Below are 19,342 nucleotides of genomic sequence, written 5' to 3' on the forward strand. Positions count from 1 at the left end.
GTGTGGTTTGCATTTTTTTAACACCAATAATGTTGCTTTTACACTTTCTGTAGTTTATTTTTCACCAAGAATAGACAATAATATCTCAACATTTTTCTAAATACATGAACAGTTCTTATCTTAGGTGACGACATGAATAAAAGTACTGTAAAAGAGAGTCAAGAGGGAGGGTTATACGGTAGATTTTGTGGGCTGAGCTCGTTTCCCTGCTTGGGTGTCTGAGAAAAGGCAGGTGGGTGGCAGTTATCGCTGTTAGAGCATCGATCTGTTGGCAGCGCGAGAGGAAGTTCAGTAGGAAAACGCAACAAAACACTGACCTCAAGCACACATCTGTGATAACCAAATGAGAAGATGAGGCAGAAAACATGAATTTTATTTACAGTGAAGAACGAGGAACTGACACACAGCTTAAGTGAGTTAGCTTATTTAAAGTCGTGCACGAGACACGCAGACTTAGAGAAACGTTTCCACACATTAGTCGTCATGAGGAAACATCATTTTTACTCACATGACTTCCTGTTGAACAGAAAGGCCAGGCCTCGTTTAAAATCTGCTTCAGAGTCGAACCATTTTCTCTAACCCAGAACCAAGACAGCAACTATCCAATCACGTTGCAGTGATGTCATACATCTCATACCATCGGTATCGGTTTACATTTCTGTAGACTTATGTTTTAAAAATAAATATAAAACAAATACATCCAAATCAGCCGCTTATCTGTAAAAAACAAATACAATTGTAAAAATGCCTCCACCTTAGACATGCTAAAATGATTTAAAGACGGTACGTTTTGGTTAGGGATGCACCGATGGATCGGCATTTGATCGTAATCGGCCGATAGCGCCCCTATCGGTTTTGATCGGAATTTTCAAAATAGATCAGAGCAAACCGATCAGGTAGGGTTGTCACGGTAACCAGTGTAGCGCTAAACCCCGGTAAAAAAAAAGAAAAGAAAAAAAGTTGACAATAATAACCGTCTTGTTTTTAAAAAAACTATATTATCTCGGTGGATTACCGTGGCTGCGGTGTAGGCGCGGTGACCCTTACCAGCCACCGTATCATCTGCTGAAGTTGCCGGCGGCACATGCACGCTTTGTTTACAACAAAACTTTCTTGAAGCTAAAGCTGAAATAATGGTCAAAGGAGGAGACGGCAGAGCTCAGGAGGACATTTATTATCCCTCAAAGAAGACAAAGTCGGAAGTACGGGCATCTTTTAGATATTTGAAGAATGCCGAGGGAGTTTATGGAAGACGGACGGCTATCCTGTTTGCAGCACGAGCAGAAAAAGTGTCTGTGAAAGGCAGCAACGCTTCAAATCTCATGACACATCTGCGTGACCATCACCCACAACTCTACAGTCAACGCAAGGCAAGCTAACGTTAGCGTTTTAGCTTAAATGCGTGATCCGAGGATTTGGGTTGAGGGAGAACGCAACAAGTCGCTATATAAAGCAGCCGCAGCGCCGCTACCTGCATATAAACCGTGTCACGGACACCCCCATGTTGAAATGACGCTATGCATTACGGGGCTCCCAGGGGCAGATAAGAGTTGGTCTCTCTCCGAGAATAATTATGAATTTAACAATGATTACTGCCTGATGACATTTTCCCACATCTGCAAAGCTCACTGGAAGGACACAAACCGAGTAAAATATTTTCCTGATATAGGGTTTATTACTCAAGTAAGGGTAAAAAAGTATCTGATTAGAAGGCTACTTGAGTACTGAGTATCATCTGATCTAATATTTTTAAAATGATGACATCAAACAGACATAAAATAAGAAGTTATGGGCAAATATTGGTATTTTAAAGACTGAAGGGGAAAATGTAAACAAATAAACAACTTAATTACAAAATAACACATTTTAGGCAAAATTTAGACACAAACTGAGGACAATATTTCCTGACATACAGGGTTTATTTAATTGTGTGAAAATGTAGCATGTTTAAAAAAAATACCGCGATAATACCGAAAACCGTGGTAATTTTGGTCACAATAACCGTGAGGTTAAATTTTCACACCGTGACAACCCTAATCCCCAAATTCCACTACCTCCGCTCCGCTCCGACACGAACGCCGGAGAAAAATCGGTCCCGTTGTAGTCAATCAGAGCAATTCCACTACTGCGGCCGTGCTCCGGCAGTGCGGCGCCGTGTGCCGCCCTCTGTTCCGGCGTCCGGCAAAAATAGAATCGATCCTATTTTCGCCGGACGCCGGAGCACCTCCGCAGTAAATGGACAGAAATCACAACCGCCCAACAGGAAAAGGAGCGAGCACAACTTCCGTTTTTCACAATAAATCGATAAACAAAAGGCGTTTTTTGTTTCATATGCACAGGTTTAACAACTTTTAACAACTATCAATGGCGGCTGAACTTTAAATGCACAAAAGTAAGCCATAAATACAGTTTCTACTATCAAAGTAGTCACACTTTGTTGATCCAAACACTGCTGATCTCTCAACACAAGTGATGGGCAGATTAAACAGCTCATGCCGATGTTTCTCCCACACAACGGGTGTTTGGATCTAACTTCCGCGTTTACTGCTCGGACTGTATCGCAAGATCTCGAAAATCCCGCGCATGCTTGTTTGCCCCCCTCAGGTCTCCGCACCGGAGCGGAGCCGTTGTAGAGCGGGTACCAGTAAAAATTGAGTTCGGAAGCAAGTGGCTGCGGAAGGCGGGGGCGGACCGGAGCGGAGCGGAGGTAGTGGGATTTGGGGGTCATACAGACCATTTTAGATTAGGTTACATTTCCTTTATTCCCAGATTATGTAGTTTGTAGCACTCATTATAATGTTGTAGAAAATTTCTGGCCAATGAACGTGATCGGTATCGGTGATCGGTATCGGTGATCAGCATTCTTTGATATCGATATCGGTGATCGGCAGCAAAAAACCTGATCGGTGCATCCCTAGTTTTGGTCACATATGCCAAACTCTGGCCTATATGATTATATAATATGTGTTATGACCAGCCTGCTGGTCTGCTATACAAACCGCTCAAAAACAACAAGTCCCAGAATGCCTGAAGACAGGCAGCGCTGTGATGAGGCGTCGGCTATGAGTAGTACTGTAAAAAAGAACTAAACGGTTTACTTTGCATCTCACAGACAGGACTTTATGGTAAATCTAGATACCTTCTGTTCTAAGACCCGTGAGATTACATGTGGTGTGCCCCAGGGTTCGATTTTAGGCTCAGTGCTTTTTAATCTGTATATGCTTCCACTTGGTGGTGTCATCGGGTGACACAGAGTAAAATTTCACAGTTATGCAGATGTGTCTCCCGATGACGCACGACCATTGTTTTTCACAGTAAATGGTGTTTTTCTGTGACAATGAACTATTGTACTACCAGACGATATTAGAAGTACATTTTACAAAGAGAACTTGTATAGTTGCAAGATGGCTGTTCCTTTTCAGCAGAACTCATAAAAAATGTGTTTTATGATTATTTATGTAAAGATGAACAGTAAATGTGCAACTCTACGCAGATCGACCACTTCTGGGATTCAAACCTGCAGCCTTCTAACCCCGGCTTTCCACAGCAGCCGTCAGCAGCACGTTACTGCAGCAGCACGTCATGGCTGCTGATAGGAACCGCTGTGGTCAACAGAACCTTTTCCACTGGAGCCGTCAGCGGCGCGAGTCGGCCGCGTCTCAGGAGCAGCATGTCGCGGCCTTTACGCGCCGGTTCTATTTCCTACGCGCGACGCCTCTGAAACGGGTCAGGTTCGACATTTTTGGGGAAGGAAAGACAGGAAATCGGACGCGGAAATGGAGAGAAGCTCCCGATATTTTCAGAATAAAGAACGTCCTGCCTTCCGGTCGCTTTACTTAAAAAAATGTTACTAACTGTGCGTCCCCGTGAGAAGTTATCACCTAGCTAGCGGTCTCCTTTGTTTTTCAGGTCCGTATTGGCGATTATAAAACGGACAGAACATAAAACACAAACCATGTTGTAGTTTTCTCCTGCTTGTTGTTGTGTTTACTGACGAAGTCACTCGTGTGACTTCGTGCTCGGTCGGTGACAGCTGCTCCCCTGCTGCTTCGCGTCTCGTGGGAAGGGCCAAGCAGCAGCTTACGCGAGCAAGACGTGCTGCTGCAGTAACGTGCTGCTGACGGCTCCCGTGGAAACCCGGGGTTAGGACAAGTCAGCAGGGCTGCCACCTGCATGGCCTTGCAACGTTTTCAAGCATTTGTGGTAATAATTAGTATTTATCTGACCGGGAAACCCACCCAGCCTACGTAGGTCAAAATAATACTGGGACATCTGCACATGCAACGTTAAAGAACACGTGCCTTTTTTACAAAACCATCATGCATTTGGCTTTTGCATCCTGTGAGTTGATGCTGAATGATACTGACGGAGCTGAAGTGGACTTTTTTCCACGTTTGTGGGGTTTGTGTTTAGCAGAATAGTTGCTGCTATGATCACAACTTCCACCAGGGTTCATGTCAGGTTGAGTCTTTTGGACACGAGCACACATTCAGAACGTTTGCCATCCACAGCATTTGTCTCGTTTATCTCAGTCAACGCCTGAGAAAGAGTCAGCCATCTTCCTTTCTGAGCAGCTGCTCTCTAACCTCAGCAGTCTTGTTTGTGTCGGACACTCTGTCGGAGACCCCAGCGGGGAGGAGAAGACCGAGGAGGTGAAGGAGGAGGTGCGGATCAGGTGCATTCTAAATTCAACATTGACAAAGTAATACAGAAGAGGATTCAGGCAGGAGCTCAGGCTGGCCAAGCACAGAGATACCGGGTGGAACTGCTTCACAGCCAGCCTGGTGGGGCAGTGGCTCACCAGGCTCTGAGACTCCAACGCGTAGAGCAGGAAGTTGATGTGGTACGGGGCGAAGCAGACCAAAAATAGAGTGGCGCAGCTCAGCACCATCCGCAGAGCTCGCCTCTTCTCTCCGTCCATGGGCTTTTCAGGAGATTTATTTGTTTGACCGCTGGAAAGGATCGACTGGAGTCGACTGCGTGTCGTGACGCCGAGCGAGGCGGACTTCTGCTCCGGTTTATGGGTGAGGGACCAGGCGACGCGTATGGAGCAGTAACCAATACACATGAGAGGAATGAAGAAGCCAAACAGCTCGTTGAAAGTCACCATTATGACCACCAGGTGGAGCGACACTTTTCGGATGGGCAGGTCTTTGAAGCAGCTCCCTTTACTGGCGGGGGAGCTGAGCGAGCTGGTGTTAGCACCCAGCAGATGCACAGAAATCTTAGCGGTGTCCGAGGTTAGGTGGGTGGGGGCGATCTGAGTAGAGTCCGTGACATTTGGTGCACTGCTGCTGCTGCTCCGCATCAGAATAAACACAGAGCAGGCCATGCCGACCACAACCCACACGGCCATGCTGATCATCATGTCATAGCGGCGTCTCCAGCGACGGGCAGTAAATGGGCTGAGCAGGAAGACGTACCTCTGCACGCTGATACACATCTAAAAAAGTCAAAGCGTTCTTTTTACAGGTGGAAAAATAAACAGAAGACTTCCTGCTACGTACATTTCGTATTTCACTGGAAAAATCTTACCAGGAAAAATATTGCAGTGTACATGTTGAAGAATTTCAGGTAGAAGCAGAGCAGGCAGATGGCTTTCCCAAAAGGCCACGTGTGTGTGAAGTAATAATAGATCCTGAGGGGCAGGGAGAGGATGTGGAGAAGGTCTGCCAGAGCCAGGTTGATCATGAAAATCACAGCTTTGGTCTTCTTCCTGTGGAGAAAGACCTGGAAACGTTAGCCACTGCTGACACCAACACCGCATGGCTTTAATGGTCTGGTTGGGTACCTGATGTGTCTGCAGAGAACCCAGAGAGCGATGGTGTTGAGCAGCAGCCCGGGGATGAAGAGCAGCAGGTAGAAGTACGTGTAGAGCTTCTCCAAGGTTTCATCAAAGCTCTCTAAATTGTAGCTGCACGAGGTTGTGTTTGGATTCATTTTTGTTTTCCTATAGGCCCTTTTGGCACTTCCCTTGCTCAGTTGGTAATGCTGGGCTGTGGTTGGTTTCAGACCTAAATCAGGAAGAGTAAAGATGGTAAAAATAGTACGCCTCGGATTGGCTTCATCAGGCTTTGACCTGCTGAGTCCCTCCGCGGCCTCTAAGCTTGTCCTGGAAAAACACCGTAAAAGAGGACATTGGCTTTGTGCAAAATCAAATTGAATTTATTTTACTTAGACCTGTTTTATGGTTTAGATCAGTGGTTCCCCAACTTATTTAGCCGCGCACCCCCTTCTATGTCCCGACCATGTCGACGCACCCCCCAGCCCCCACATCAGGGCATGGCTATATATACATATATATATATATATATATATATATATATATATATATATATATATATATATATATATATATATATATATATATATGTATATATAATCAGACGTCAAGCTAAACAGACAGGGTTAAAAAAATATGATCGACCTTTTTCCCCATCACTTTCAATTTAGAAAAATAGTAATTAAAAAGCATTCGATACCATTACAATTTCCTTTGATTTCATTTTAAATAAATATTTAGAGTGCCCAGGTAGCACATAAACAATGCAATTTAACGGTTTTCTTAAAGTAGGAACGTTTAACCTGTGCGGCCAGAGCGCTCTCCTTCCTTCTGCTCTGCGTAAACCTGAGCTGATCACCTACTTGTGCGTAATCAAATGTCTATAGGGGACAAGATGGAAAGCTATCCATGAGGTTCACTTTTACCTCAGACCGACTTATTGCTGTTTTATGGTGTGGCTGAATCTGCGATCCGCTGCCACGCGGACTGGAATAACAAATGCTGCAGTAACATGAGTTGTGGTCAGGTTCGGAGTCACTGGCTGGAGCGGACCCGACTTTAAGACGTCATCCCAAAATAGAAGCTAATATCTTAATATGACCTGGAATGAAAAATGTTATAAAACCTCTTAAAAGTTTTTATCACGGAGGAGGCAGCGCTCATTTCTGTCTTCAGTCTGACGGCGCGCCGGAGTTAAAGCAGCGTGCACGCTTATTGAATCTGTGTGTGTGTGTGTGTGTGTGTGTGTGTGTGTGTGCGTGCGCGCGCGCGGCACAGCTCCATGAGCCGCTCCAGTCACCGCGTCTCGTTATTGGCGCTATTTAAACCAATGTTGTAAAATTCCTTCTGCCCAGCCCAGATGTGCTCACTTGTGCAGCCGTGAGCCGTGGTTCAGCCGGAACGCGTCTGACCTCTGACAGACGCACTCTGAACTTCAGATCTTCAACGCGCTGTTAATAGCCTGAATGGGAATCATTTCTTGTTATTTAGTTACATCCACAATGTTCTGTGTGTGAGGTTTACAATGTCAGAACACCTGCATGAGACAGGTGTTCATTACAATCTGCCAGAGTGACTCACCACCTTCAGATTCCTCCAACACCGTTAAAAATGATCAAATACGGAACATATCGGCGTGCGCAGGCCAGAGTGCTGAAGCTCGGCGCATTGTTATTATGAAGCTAGGGCACATGCGGAGGACACATATACTTGTTTTCAATTACATTTATTGTGCCCACTTACGTTTTCTTTGGCCCACCCACAAATGAGTTTCTACGCTAATGGTGACACATGACAGACTTCTCTGAGCTCCGCAGCCATTACACTTTTCACCTCGTGCATCCCCTAGCGGCAGCTCGCGCACCCCCGGGGGTGCGCGCACCACACTTAGGGAATCCCTGGTTTAGAGACACACTTTTTAAATTTCAAAATTTTAGTTAATAATTTTAGGAAATTTGTCAACATTGTTTCATTTACCTTTTAGTTGTTGTTAGTTTTTTTTTCATCTTTGTGAGGTATGTCTGAAGAGAAAAAACAATCGGGGTGAAGTGTATTACCCACAATCCATTGCTGCAGGAGAACATATGTATTTTCTGATGAAAGTAGTTATTTTACGACAATTAGTTGGTGCTCTAAAATTTTTAGACAAAGCAGCAACGAATCTATAATTATTTCAAATAATTGTTGAAAGTTGGTAAGAAAAATGTTTTATAAAAAGTATCACAGTGACCAGCGTGCCGGCATGCGTTGCGATTGGGTGCGGTCGATGTCCCATTTCGCCAATTACTTTCACACTTGTGTACCACACACTCAAAACCTTACTGCGCACTTTGTCCAACCGCACTTTGCTGAAGATGGCAGGGCGAGTATTGGGACTGGGCCTTAGACCCGCCCCCATGTATTCTAGACCCAATTTTTCTGGTTATTTGTTACAAAGCCGCTAATATTTTTCAGCAACTGGGTATCATTTAATTAATTTTCAACAACATTTCAAAGGGTATTTCCAGAGGTTAATGGTAAAAACTACACATTGTCTCTTCAAAATATAAATATAGGATTGCACAACATAACGTGCATAACAATTATAAAACGAGTTTTCGCTGTTAGTCGGCTAGAAGTGCACGTTCATGAACGAGAGGCGTTGCTTTAGGCTGTAAATACAGAAGTGGAAACCACTGCTTAGTGCAATACATTTGTCAGCCACTAGATGATGCTGCTGTCAGATAAACAAAAATCCAGATTTCATCTTTAAATTCATTTTAAATGTAACGTGAGGAAATATGGGTTTTCTGTCACAAAGGTGGTGTTGGACTCAGCTGGGTCAAAGCTGGGTCATTGAGAACTTTCACCCACAGATTAAGACCTGAACGCCAGCGAGTCTGGGAGGAAACCATGACATCTGCCATCTGCAGTACCAGAAGAAGGAGTTCTCATGGACAAGTAGTCATAACAAGTCAAAACATAAAGTTTAAACTTCCTTTTCTTGTTTTGAATGTTAAAAGTTTAATCATCAATTTGCTCATTATAAATGTGTTTTAATCAAATGAATGACTATTATGCTTTTGGGTAATTATAAGAGATTTAATGAATCCATTCTTAAATAATGTTGAGAATGTTTGTTACTGACCTTCACACACACTCAAGCACACAAACATTCACACACACCCACACACATCTGCTCACAGTAAACTCCAAAACACATTTGCTGACGCACACGTTTTGCTTTGAGAAGAGAAAGGTTTTTGGTAAGTTTCAGTCTTATGATTTCAGTTTGTGTTGGACAACGAAAGAGAGAGGACCTGAAAACCAAAGGGGGGGCAGAGCCGGTTGGCTCGTTCTTCCCCCCTTTCACGCTGTTTCTGCCAAGCCAGACAGAATAGCTGAATCGCGACTTCTAACGCAGACTCATTACCGAGTCTTTTGATTTCTGAGTGAATTAACTTAAGAAAGCGCATCGACAAAACGCTCTACCATCAACGTGTACCGAGGGCAACTCTGGACCGGTTCCGTTCGACACCTACGTCTCCCCTGTCAGCCGCTGGTGTCATCCGGATGAACCACAACATCCTCCACGGCCCGGATCCGAAAGAGGGTCCACAAGAGTTCGGTGAGACAGAACACGGTGTTTAGCGTTTGATGCGGTTCTCTGATAAGACCTAAGTTTATGCAAACCATCACTTCACTCAGACACCTGTTTCTTCCTGAAGCAAAATCAGATGCACACACGCATTCATCTCACCTCATGTTCAATTCTCACAACACTTTGCACACACACGCATCCATAACCACATCATATCACTCTCAATCTTCATTCACCGACAGAAGGTCTATTTGAGCAAGAGCAGCATATCAACTGTTAAAGATTGTCCCACAAGTTGCCAATGTTGATTGTTATTTCCTGTTTGTCAATTTCAAAATCATTAGATTAATTTGAAGAATTAAAACTTTTAATTGTCAAACTGGTTTCCTCATTGAACTGAAACACAGACACACAGATATTATCGTCAGTTTATCGATGAAAACAACCTTTGAGTCTTCTTAACAATATAACTGAGTAAAGACAGTTTCTCCTTACAATATGGCTGAGCCAGCCAAAAATTTCTTTACAAATATGGCTTTACATAAACATACAAAAAATATTTATTTATACTTTCTGACTCATTTATTAGAGTTCTTTCATTCATCATTTTAGCCCCGTCATTCACAAACTGTTAGGATTACAGCCCAGGGGGCTCATTTATAAAGCTTGCTTACGCACAAAACGGGGTCGGAAAACTGCGTAAGCAACTTTCCACGCAAATTTTGGGATTTATGAAAGAAAACTTGGCGGAAAAATGTGCGCAACTTTAAGCTGACTAAGGACCTGGCTTACACACATGTTGAACATGGAGAGCACCTGCAGCGCTGCTGCTGAGAAGATACGATTATGAAATCCTGCAGCATTATCACTTGTACCGCTTCGTGTATCTGTGACCCGATTGATCATGCACCCTGGCTACTTGTACAGGGGAGATCTCTGTTTGGGTGACTGGTTAGCTCGCGTGACTTTCACCCGAGAGGCTGGGGATTTAATCCCGATCGGACAATTTCTTTTATATCCGCCACAGATCTCTCTGAAGAATTCACAACATTGACGGCTTCAGCAACGCCGTGCCACTCCGTGGATTTTCTCTTATTTGTTTTGCAAAAGCACTTCCTTTCATTTCTCCACCTCACCCACAGGTACCTCAACTTCTGCTTGTGTGAAATAGCGCTTCCTTGATCTGCGGTCGCGATTGAAATGCTGCCACGAGCCGGCTTATTTATATGCATGAGATCCACAAGGCGCTTTGCATTGACCATTTATGGCAGTAAGTGGGCGTGGTGAGGGCGGGATGTGACTAAAAAGCAGCTGAGAAACATTCTCGTTAGTCTCTGATTTATGAAGCGGAGATTGTGTGCAGCTGTGCGTCCTCCATGTTTGATAGATCACACACCTGCTTGGCGTAGGTAAATATGATTTATTTATTTATTTATTTTGCAGGGCTGCACAGTGGCACAGTGGTTAGAGCTGTTGCCTTGCAGCAAGAAGGTCTTGGGTTCGCTTCCCGGCCTGGGATCTTTCTGCATGGAGTTTGCATGTTCTCCCTGTGCATGCGTGGGTTCTCTCCGGGTTCTCCGGCTTCCTCCCACAGTCCAAAAACATGACTGTTAGGTTGACTGGTCTGTCTACGTTGCCCTTAGGTGTGAGTGTGAGTGTGTGTGAGTGTGTGTGTGTGCATGATTGTTTGTACTGTGAGTCTCTGTGTGGCCCTGCGATGGACTGGCTCTCTCTCCAGGGTGTACCCCGCCTTGTTGCCCATTGACCTCTGGAGATAGGCACCAACCCCCCCGCGACCCTACATGGACAAGTGGGTTCAGAAAAAGGATGGATGGATTTTTTTTGCTGAGCTTCAGTGCAGTTTTAGTTTGGATTCTACGCAATGTTTTATAAATGAGACCCCTGGCCTCTGCTTTTATAGCCTAGAGTCTTTGTATCTTATTGCATCAAGAAACCATGAAAGAACGAGCATCGCTCTGGAGCTGCTGAGTTTAATTGCTCCTCTGTGCGAGTCAGGACTAGATCTAGTTCATTTAGACAACATTTCACTAGCTAGTGCTGACCTGTTGTGTTTTGTTTCAGCTCCATGAAGACTGCCCTCGTTTTCGCGTTTTGTTTTTGTAAAAGTGTTCCGTTTCTACTGCCTGCAGTTTTGAGTCCTTCACATCACAAACTGTTCCCTGAAGGTTCAGATTAGACACGTTCTCAGAAAATGACACAATATTAGGTTTGCCTGTTTAAAACTTGAAACTGAAAGCTTAGTGTAAGCCATTGAACCGTGGAGCTGAAGCACATTTCACATGGGGTGTTTCACTCTCGTGGTTGGCAGGTGGTTTTCCACTGACACAGAAACCACATCGGGAAATAAACACCAAACGCGGTTACATCTGTAGTTTAGGATTTCAGTAAAGAGCTGCAGCTGTAGCTACCTGGTTCTAAAGGCCAGAGTTATTGAAACACTTATATCAGGGGTCTGCTTAGCCAATCAGCCGTCTCCATTTAGTGCTATCTTCTGCATCCTCTTCCCTCACGCCGACTGACTTCATGTCCTCTTTCACCGCAATCACAAATCTCCTGTTTGGTCCTCCTCTCAGCTCCAACCTCAGCATCTCATCTCAGTCTCCAAAAGTGAGCGCGTCGCCAGCTTAATTAGCCTATTGTCATTTAATGAAACCGCTTTAAGCGTGAATATGTTATCAGCATAGCTCAACAAGCAGAATCCAGGTTTTAAAAACGTGGAGGGAAAAGGTCAGACCACCTCCAGATCGTCCTGTGAGCTCCTCTTTTTGTTGGTGTTTGGTAAAATGTAAGTCTGACCCAGCTTGTGTGTGTGTGTGTGTGTGTTACATTGTGTAAAACTCTATTAGACGGGCTCATAAGATCAGATGTTGATAAAGGCTGCCACAGGAAGCTCAACGGCAGAAAGGAAAGTGTTTCTTCTGCATATCAGAGCAGCATAACCCTTCCTTCTCCCAAGACAGGTCCACACCCTCCCCTCGCTGCTTCCACAAGAGGAAGACAGGAACACTGACAGTTGGGGTTTCTCCTTGTGTGTTTGTTTTCATACCTAACGTCACTTTTCTTTAAGTTTCTTGTGATCTGAGAAGCCACAAGATTCAATATGACAGAAAATGGTGCAGAAATAACCTGCAGACTATTATTTGCATTAAATCACACGAGAAAACTCTTCTCAAGAGGAAATCGGTGACATTTCTGCATGCAAACAGAACTTAAGTATCTTTAAACATAAATATGTATCAAGCAAAGACTTTAACTGAACAAACATCATCAGCAGCAAACATGAAACCGAAGGTAAACTTCAGACAACAGCAGACCTCTCAGACATCTATAACGGGAACATGTGTCGTTACCTTGTGCTGCTGTTTCCTCCTTAAGTCCACAACATGGTCACCAGCAAACACATGCTCCAAGAAACTTCAGTGGCACCCTCCTTGCTGAGCTGCACAGTAGCAGTCAGCATCACTCCTTCCTGTCCCTCCTGCAAACGTGCACGAGAAAATGTGAGCATGAGAAGTCGGCGTTATCCGCCCTGGTGTGGTTTGTGGCTGCACGGGACGAAAGTGGGTTGAGCTCCGACTTGACTGGCTGTTGGTTATAAAAGCTTGGCCATTTGGGGAAGGGGAAGTTCTTACCTCTCTGTTTCTACCGCCTCATGCGTCACGGAGTCCTTACCGACTGAGTGATGAACCAAATACTGACACCTAACCAGAGGAGTGGTTAGGAACAGCTAGTGTTCGACAGCCTGAACCAAAACAACAGTCTTTCTTACCTTCTGATGATCTTCATATATGTGACAACAAGGGATCCCCACCTTTTGTGAACAGCTGCAGCACTCTGATGCAAAACCAGAAACAAATAATAAATGCACCAACATTTTCTTCCTCTGCAGAAAGCTCCACTTCCTCTTTTTACTGCATAGCAAAAAAAGTAGATTCATATTTTAAGTTTAGGTTTTAGATCTCTGCAAAGTCTGACAAACTGAAGGTTGCTCTGAAAGCTGCGGAGACCTTTAAGACTTCTTTACAAACCTTTGCAGTAAACAAACTTCAGAGTTAGGCTGCAACATTGTACACCTGAAACGACATGTTTTCTCACACATTTCATTAAATGAAGGTCATAGATTTAATAATTTCACATGGAGAAAATAAAAAATGACAAACATTTGAAGCCTTTCTGTCTTTACATGTGTTTAGAGTTAATACGCTGATCAGGGTGTGGCACCATCAGTTTCTAACATTTCACAATATTATCATGTTCTGACTGGGCCACTGAGTTTAGGGTTTTCATTTTGGGTAGCTGGAATATTTCTAAGGTTATAAATATCCTGTCTAGGAGAGATGCTGAAAACCAGTCCATGCATTTGTTACCTCAAGACTGGCTTCCTGCTGTCAGGAAGAATGTAGCTAGTCGCCATCGTTGCTGCACCGCTCATTGCTGTGATGTCAGACTTGATGCAATCTGTGCTTTCTTAGGTAAGAAACGTTTAAAGAAAAAAAAGACAAGAAAAAAAGGGAAAAAATAAAAAAGAAATAAAAGAAAATAAAGATAAAAAAGTAGGAAACATTTAACTGAAGCAATAACGAACTGAACTCAGTGCACTAAGTAGGTCCAGTTGGACTGTTTTCTTCATGCCTTCAGACGACTCTCGTTGGAGCTTTATAACTAAACTGAAGCGAAAGTAGGATTGAACATGTTGGTTCTGAGAGGTATTTGGGTATCTGGCTTGACATCACACTTTCATTTGGCCTCCACATAAATTTGTTACAAATCATAGTGAAGCTCAGATTTGGGTTTCTACGGGGAGCTTAAGTCACGCCAATCTACTTCCAGACCACGGGTCCCCGGAAGAACGAAAAAAAATGAACGCAAGTCAACGGGGCTAAAAATGCTATTTTCTAATCCCGCTTGTTTTGTGCCATGGATTTCACGTATGATGTCCGTGAATTTTAAACACATTTTGATACCAAGAATGAGCTTATTTTCGAACGGGGGGGGGGCGGCACACACAATATTTTAGGTTTCGTGCAAAAATAAGTCCAGGACTACAAATGCGCTTCACGAAAGTAATGCCATCGAACCAGACACGGAGAAAACTGAGGGAAAAGGGCTGTAAGTTCAGCAAACTTCTCACAGGAGGAAAGAATCGCCATAAATCCAGTCATGTGGTAAGTAGCAGCTACGCTAGGGGAGAGGAGATTAAGTGGTGACGTCACATATGCAACGTGCTGATTTCTAGTTTGTAGTCATGCTAATTACGAACTTTTACAAGCTAATAAATCTCAAAGTGGTCGAAACACCCATCATTACTTTTCATTAAACTGCAGTACAACATATGCGCGATCCACGGCGTAAGGCAAAGGGGATTAGAAAATAAAGTTTTCAGCCCCGTTGACTTGCATTCATTTTTTCGTTCTGATGCGAAGTGACTTAGGCTCCCTATACCGCAACAGGTCTTTGTTTTCTCGTTTTGAAAAGCAAACCTTGGTCAAAATGGCAATCCTTCCCATCGTAGATTACGGTGACATCATTTATAGAAGTGCTTCCAATAAACTTCTTCTTAAACTCGATGTCATTTATCACTCAGCAATCCGTTTCTTCACTGGTGCCCCTTTCACTACTCATCATTGTGATCTGTGCTCACTTGCTAACTGGCCATCACTCCATTCCCGCAGGTTGTTACATTGGTATCAGTTCATATAGAAAACAATCATCGGTAGAATTCAATTCAATTCAATTCAATTCAATTCAATTCAAGTTTATAAAGCGCCAAATCACGACAAGAGTCGTCTCAAGGCACTTCACATAATAAACATTCCAATTCACAGTTCATTAAGCCAATCAGAAATAATGTTTCCTATATAAGGAACCCAGCAAATTGCATCAAGTCACTGACTAGTGTTAGTGACTATACATCAATCCTCATACTAAGCAAGCATGCAGCGACAGTGGAGAGGAAAACTCCCTTTTAACAGGAAGAAACCTCCAGAGAATCCTGGCTCAGTATAAGCAGCCATCCTCCACGACTCACACACTCACACACACACACACACACACACACACACACACACACACACACACACACACACACACACACACACACACACACACAAACACAGACAAGTAATGTGTCTATAGTTACACCGCGATGTCTAAGTAAATATTGCATTTGGTGAAAGATAAACTTTATTGTATTTATCCTAGTGGATCTATAATTAAACGGATAAACTAGTATTAGCACATCAAAAGTCAATGAAAACAAAAAGTTATTATCAGGAGAGAGAGAATGTATTAGTGGTTAGCAGCAGTGTGCTAGTCGATGGCCCCCTCCATGAGGCCACCACAGCTCAGCAGAACATCGTTGTAGCTTCTTCTGGGGAGAAAAACACTTAGAGAGAAAATAAAGTTAAAAGCTGAAATTGCACAAAATAATACAGTTAAAGAGCAGATTGTAGAAGAAAGCAGTAGAGTGTAAAAAGTGGTCAGTGTATCCTCCAGCAGTCTAAGCCTATAGCAGCGTAACTACAGAGATAACTCTGGATAATCTATCCTATTTAGATGGAGGCATGTTGGAGGCAGGGCAAGGGAGAGCCGTCTTTACCGACTGTACACTCCACCTCCCTGTACTCCCCCACAGGTCCAGATCTAGGCTAACATCAGATTTTAACCATAGGCCCTATCAAATAAAAATGTTTTAAGCCTATTCTTAAAAGTAGACAAAGTGTCTGCCTCACGGACTGAAGCTGGGAGCTGGTTCCACAGGAGAGGAGCCTGATAACTAAAAGATCTGCCTCCCATCCTAAGTTTAGATATTCTTGGAACCACCAGTAGACCTGCAGTCTGAGAGCGAAGTGCTCGGTTAGGAACATATGGAACAATCAGATTACTGATGTATGATGGACCTTCATTATTAAGAGCTTTATATGTGAGAAGAAGGATCTTAAAATCTATTCTGAATTTAACAGGTCGCCAATGTAGGGAAGCTAAGACAGGAGAGATATGATCTCTCTTTTTAATTCTCATCAGAACTCTAGCTGCAGCATTTTGGACAAGCTGAAGACTTTTAACTACATTCTGTGGACTTCCTGAGAGTAATGAATTACAGTAATCCAGTCTTGATGTAATAAATGCATGAACTCGTTTTTCAGCATCACTCCTGGAAAGGATGCTTCTAATCTTAACAATATTCCGAAGGTGGAAAAAGGAAATCCGACAAACTTGTGAAACCTGGGATTTGAATGACATGTCCTGGTCAAAGATAACACCAAGGTTCCTTACTTTGTTCTCGGAGATTAATGTAATGCCATTCAGGTCAGGTGATTGACTAAGCAATTTCCTTTTCTGGATTTCTGGTCCAAAGATGAGAACTTCCGTCTTGTCTTGATTTAAAAGCAAGAAGTTTAGAGTCGTCCAATTTTTTATGTCCTCAAGACAAGCCTGTAATCTACCCAACCGATTAGGTTCATCAGGGTTAATGGATAAATATAGCTGAGTATCGTCAGCATAACAGTGGAAGTTTATCCCATGCTGTCTAATGATTTTACCAATTGGGAGTATAGTCCATTCCATTCCATTCCATTTATTTGATAAAGCACATTTAAAAACAGCATGTGAGCTGACCAAAGTGCTGTACAGGGGTAAAAACATATAAGGTTAAAAGAATAATATAAAAGAATAAAACAACTAGAGCAAAACACAAAGAACCAACAATGAGAAGTCAATAAAATCAGTAAAAGAACAGTGTAAATAAACCATCGATAAAATAGCTAGGTAGTAAAAGCAAGAGAATAAAAGTAAGTCTTTAAGTGAGACTTAAAAACCCCAATGGAGGAGGAGAGTCTGATATGCAGCGGGAGATCATTCCAGAGTTTTGGAGCGCAGACAGAAAAAGCTCGTTCACCACGGGTTTTGCAGCGTTGACGGGGAATCTTTAATAGGTGTAGGTCACCTGAACGGAGAGTCCTGCCTGGCACATAAGGAGTGAGTAACTCGGATATGTAGGGTGGTGCTAAGCCATTCAGTGCCTTAAAAACAAACAATAAAATTTTAAAACGTATACGGTAGTGCACAGGAAGCCAGTGAAGTCTTGCTAAAATTGGAGTGATGTGCTGCCGACGGCCAGTATTGGTCAGAAATCTTGCTGTCGCATTTTGTATCAGCTGAAGGCGAGATAATGCGGCTTTTGAAATGCCAAACAGAATTGCATTGGAGTAGTCCAACCTTGAGGTGATGAAAGCGTGAATGGTTGTCTCGAGGTGGCGCCGATTCAGAATGGGTTTTAGTTTGGAAAGACGTCTCAGCTGATAAAAACATGATTTAACCATTTGATTAACGTGAGGGTCCATTTTTAGAGCCACATCCATTTTAATTCCAAGATTAACAATTGTTTGACTAATTTTAAAAGGAAGAGCAGAAAAATCAGGAGCGGAGGAAGACAAGCCATTAGGAGTAAAAACAATAAACTCGGTCTTAAAATCATTCAGGAGCAGAAAATTTGCTGACAGCCAGTCCTTAACCTCACTCAGGCAGTCAAGGAGCGGCTGGATGGAGGTAAAAGCCTTCAATGGAACATAAATCTGGCAGTCGTCCGCATAAAGATGAAAGTTAATGTTAAACTTCCTGAAGATTAGTCCCAGTGGAATAATATAAATGCTAAATAAAAGGGGGCCGAGGATAGACCCCTGTGGAACGCCCCAAGGAAGAGCAGCAGAGGGAGATGAACAGTCGTCCATTCTAACTCTAATAGACCTGTTATCAAAGTAGGAGCAGAACCAGTCAAGCGCGGATCCCTTAATACCGACCAAATTCTCAAGGCGGGACAATAAAATGTCATGGTCAACTGTGTCAAATGCAGCTGAGAGGTCCAACATTACCAGGGCAACATGGGAACCGGAATCAGTGGCTAAAATAATGTCATTAAAAACCCTGATGTGAGCGGATTCTGTGCTGTGATATTGTCTAAAACCAGACTGGAATTTATCCAAGACCCCAAAATTGTTCAGATGTGGCATAATTTGATTATAAACCACCTTTTCCATCACTTTTGACAAGAAGGGGAGCTTTGAAATGGGGCGAAAGTTCCCGAGGTCAGTTGGGTCTAGGCCTGATTTTTTCAGTAGTGGTTGAAGCATGGCATGTTTAAAAACAGAGGGTATAATTCCCGAAACAAGGCTGGAGTTAATAATGTTGAGCACATGAGGGGCTACCACTGGAAGAACCTCCTGGAAGAGTCTGGCTGGTACAATGTCATCAGGACAGCCTGATGGCTTCATGGAAGATATTAATCTCTCCAAGGCAGGCAGTGTGATCGGCTCAAAATGGTCAAAGCGTCCGGTACAAACAGATGCAGGTAGCAGAACCTCTCCAGGGGAAATGATTAGACTCCTAATATTGGAGACTTTATCAAGGAAAAAACTTAAAAATTGGGAGCAGAGATCATCTGTGATTGCAACCGTAGGAGAGTAATCACTCGACAAAACTGCATTTAGGGTTTTATATAAAGCCCTCTGGTTCCCAGAATGGGTAGAAATAATGCTGGTAAAGTATTTATTTCTAGAATTCCTGACTGCTTTCTGATATTCATCCAGTGCATTTCTAAAAAGTTCATGGGAAATGGATAGTTTATCCTTCTACCATTTGCGTTCACACCTTCTGCATAATCGTCTGAGTTCATGTGTGTGAGAGTTTAACCAAGGGTCAAATTTTGGTTTAGGGCGTCTAACCTTTAAAGGAGCAATGGTATCCATCACCATGAGACAGGCTGAGTGAAAAACACGCAAAGCATCATCTGGATTCGTGTAAAATAGAGTGGAGGCCGGCAGTTCAGTGAAAGAAGCACAAAATCTATCAGCTGTAGCCGGGGTAATAACCCGTGTCTGGCGCAGCACCACAGACCTTTTACCTAAGCTCACCGGACAATCAAAATCAAACAAAACTGGAAAATGATCAGAAATGACAGTTTC

The 19,342-nt window shown here is 43.3% G+C and overlaps 1 protein-coding gene across 1 annotated transcript; it reads right to left on the reverse strand.

The window, feature by feature from the left end:
• Positions 1–352: 352 nt before the first annotated feature.
• p2ry10 (P2Y receptor family member 10) lies at positions 353–15,427 on the reverse strand. Its single transcript, XM_070549050.1, has 4 exons — positions 12,734–15,427; positions 5,792–6,014; positions 5,536–5,716; positions 353–5,443 (listed from the first exon to the last, which is right to left on the reverse strand). The coding sequence occupies exons 2-4, from the start codon at positions 5,938–5,940 to the stop codon at positions 4,529–4,531; spliced, it is 1,245 nt and encodes a 414-aa protein (XP_070405151.1). The 5' UTR covers positions 5,941–6,014; positions 12,734–15,427; the 3' UTR covers positions 353–4,528.
• Between the last annotated feature and the right edge of the window lie 3,915 nt (positions 15,428–19,342).

The sequence above is a fragment of the Nothobranchius furzeri genome, chromosome 1, assembly GCF_043380555.1.
Source record: "Nothobranchius furzeri strain GRZ-AD chromosome 1, NfurGRZ-RIMD1, whole genome shotgun sequence".
Lineage (NCBI taxonomy): Eukaryota > Metazoa > Chordata > Actinopteri > Cyprinodontiformes > Nothobranchiidae > Nothobranchius > Nothobranchius furzeri.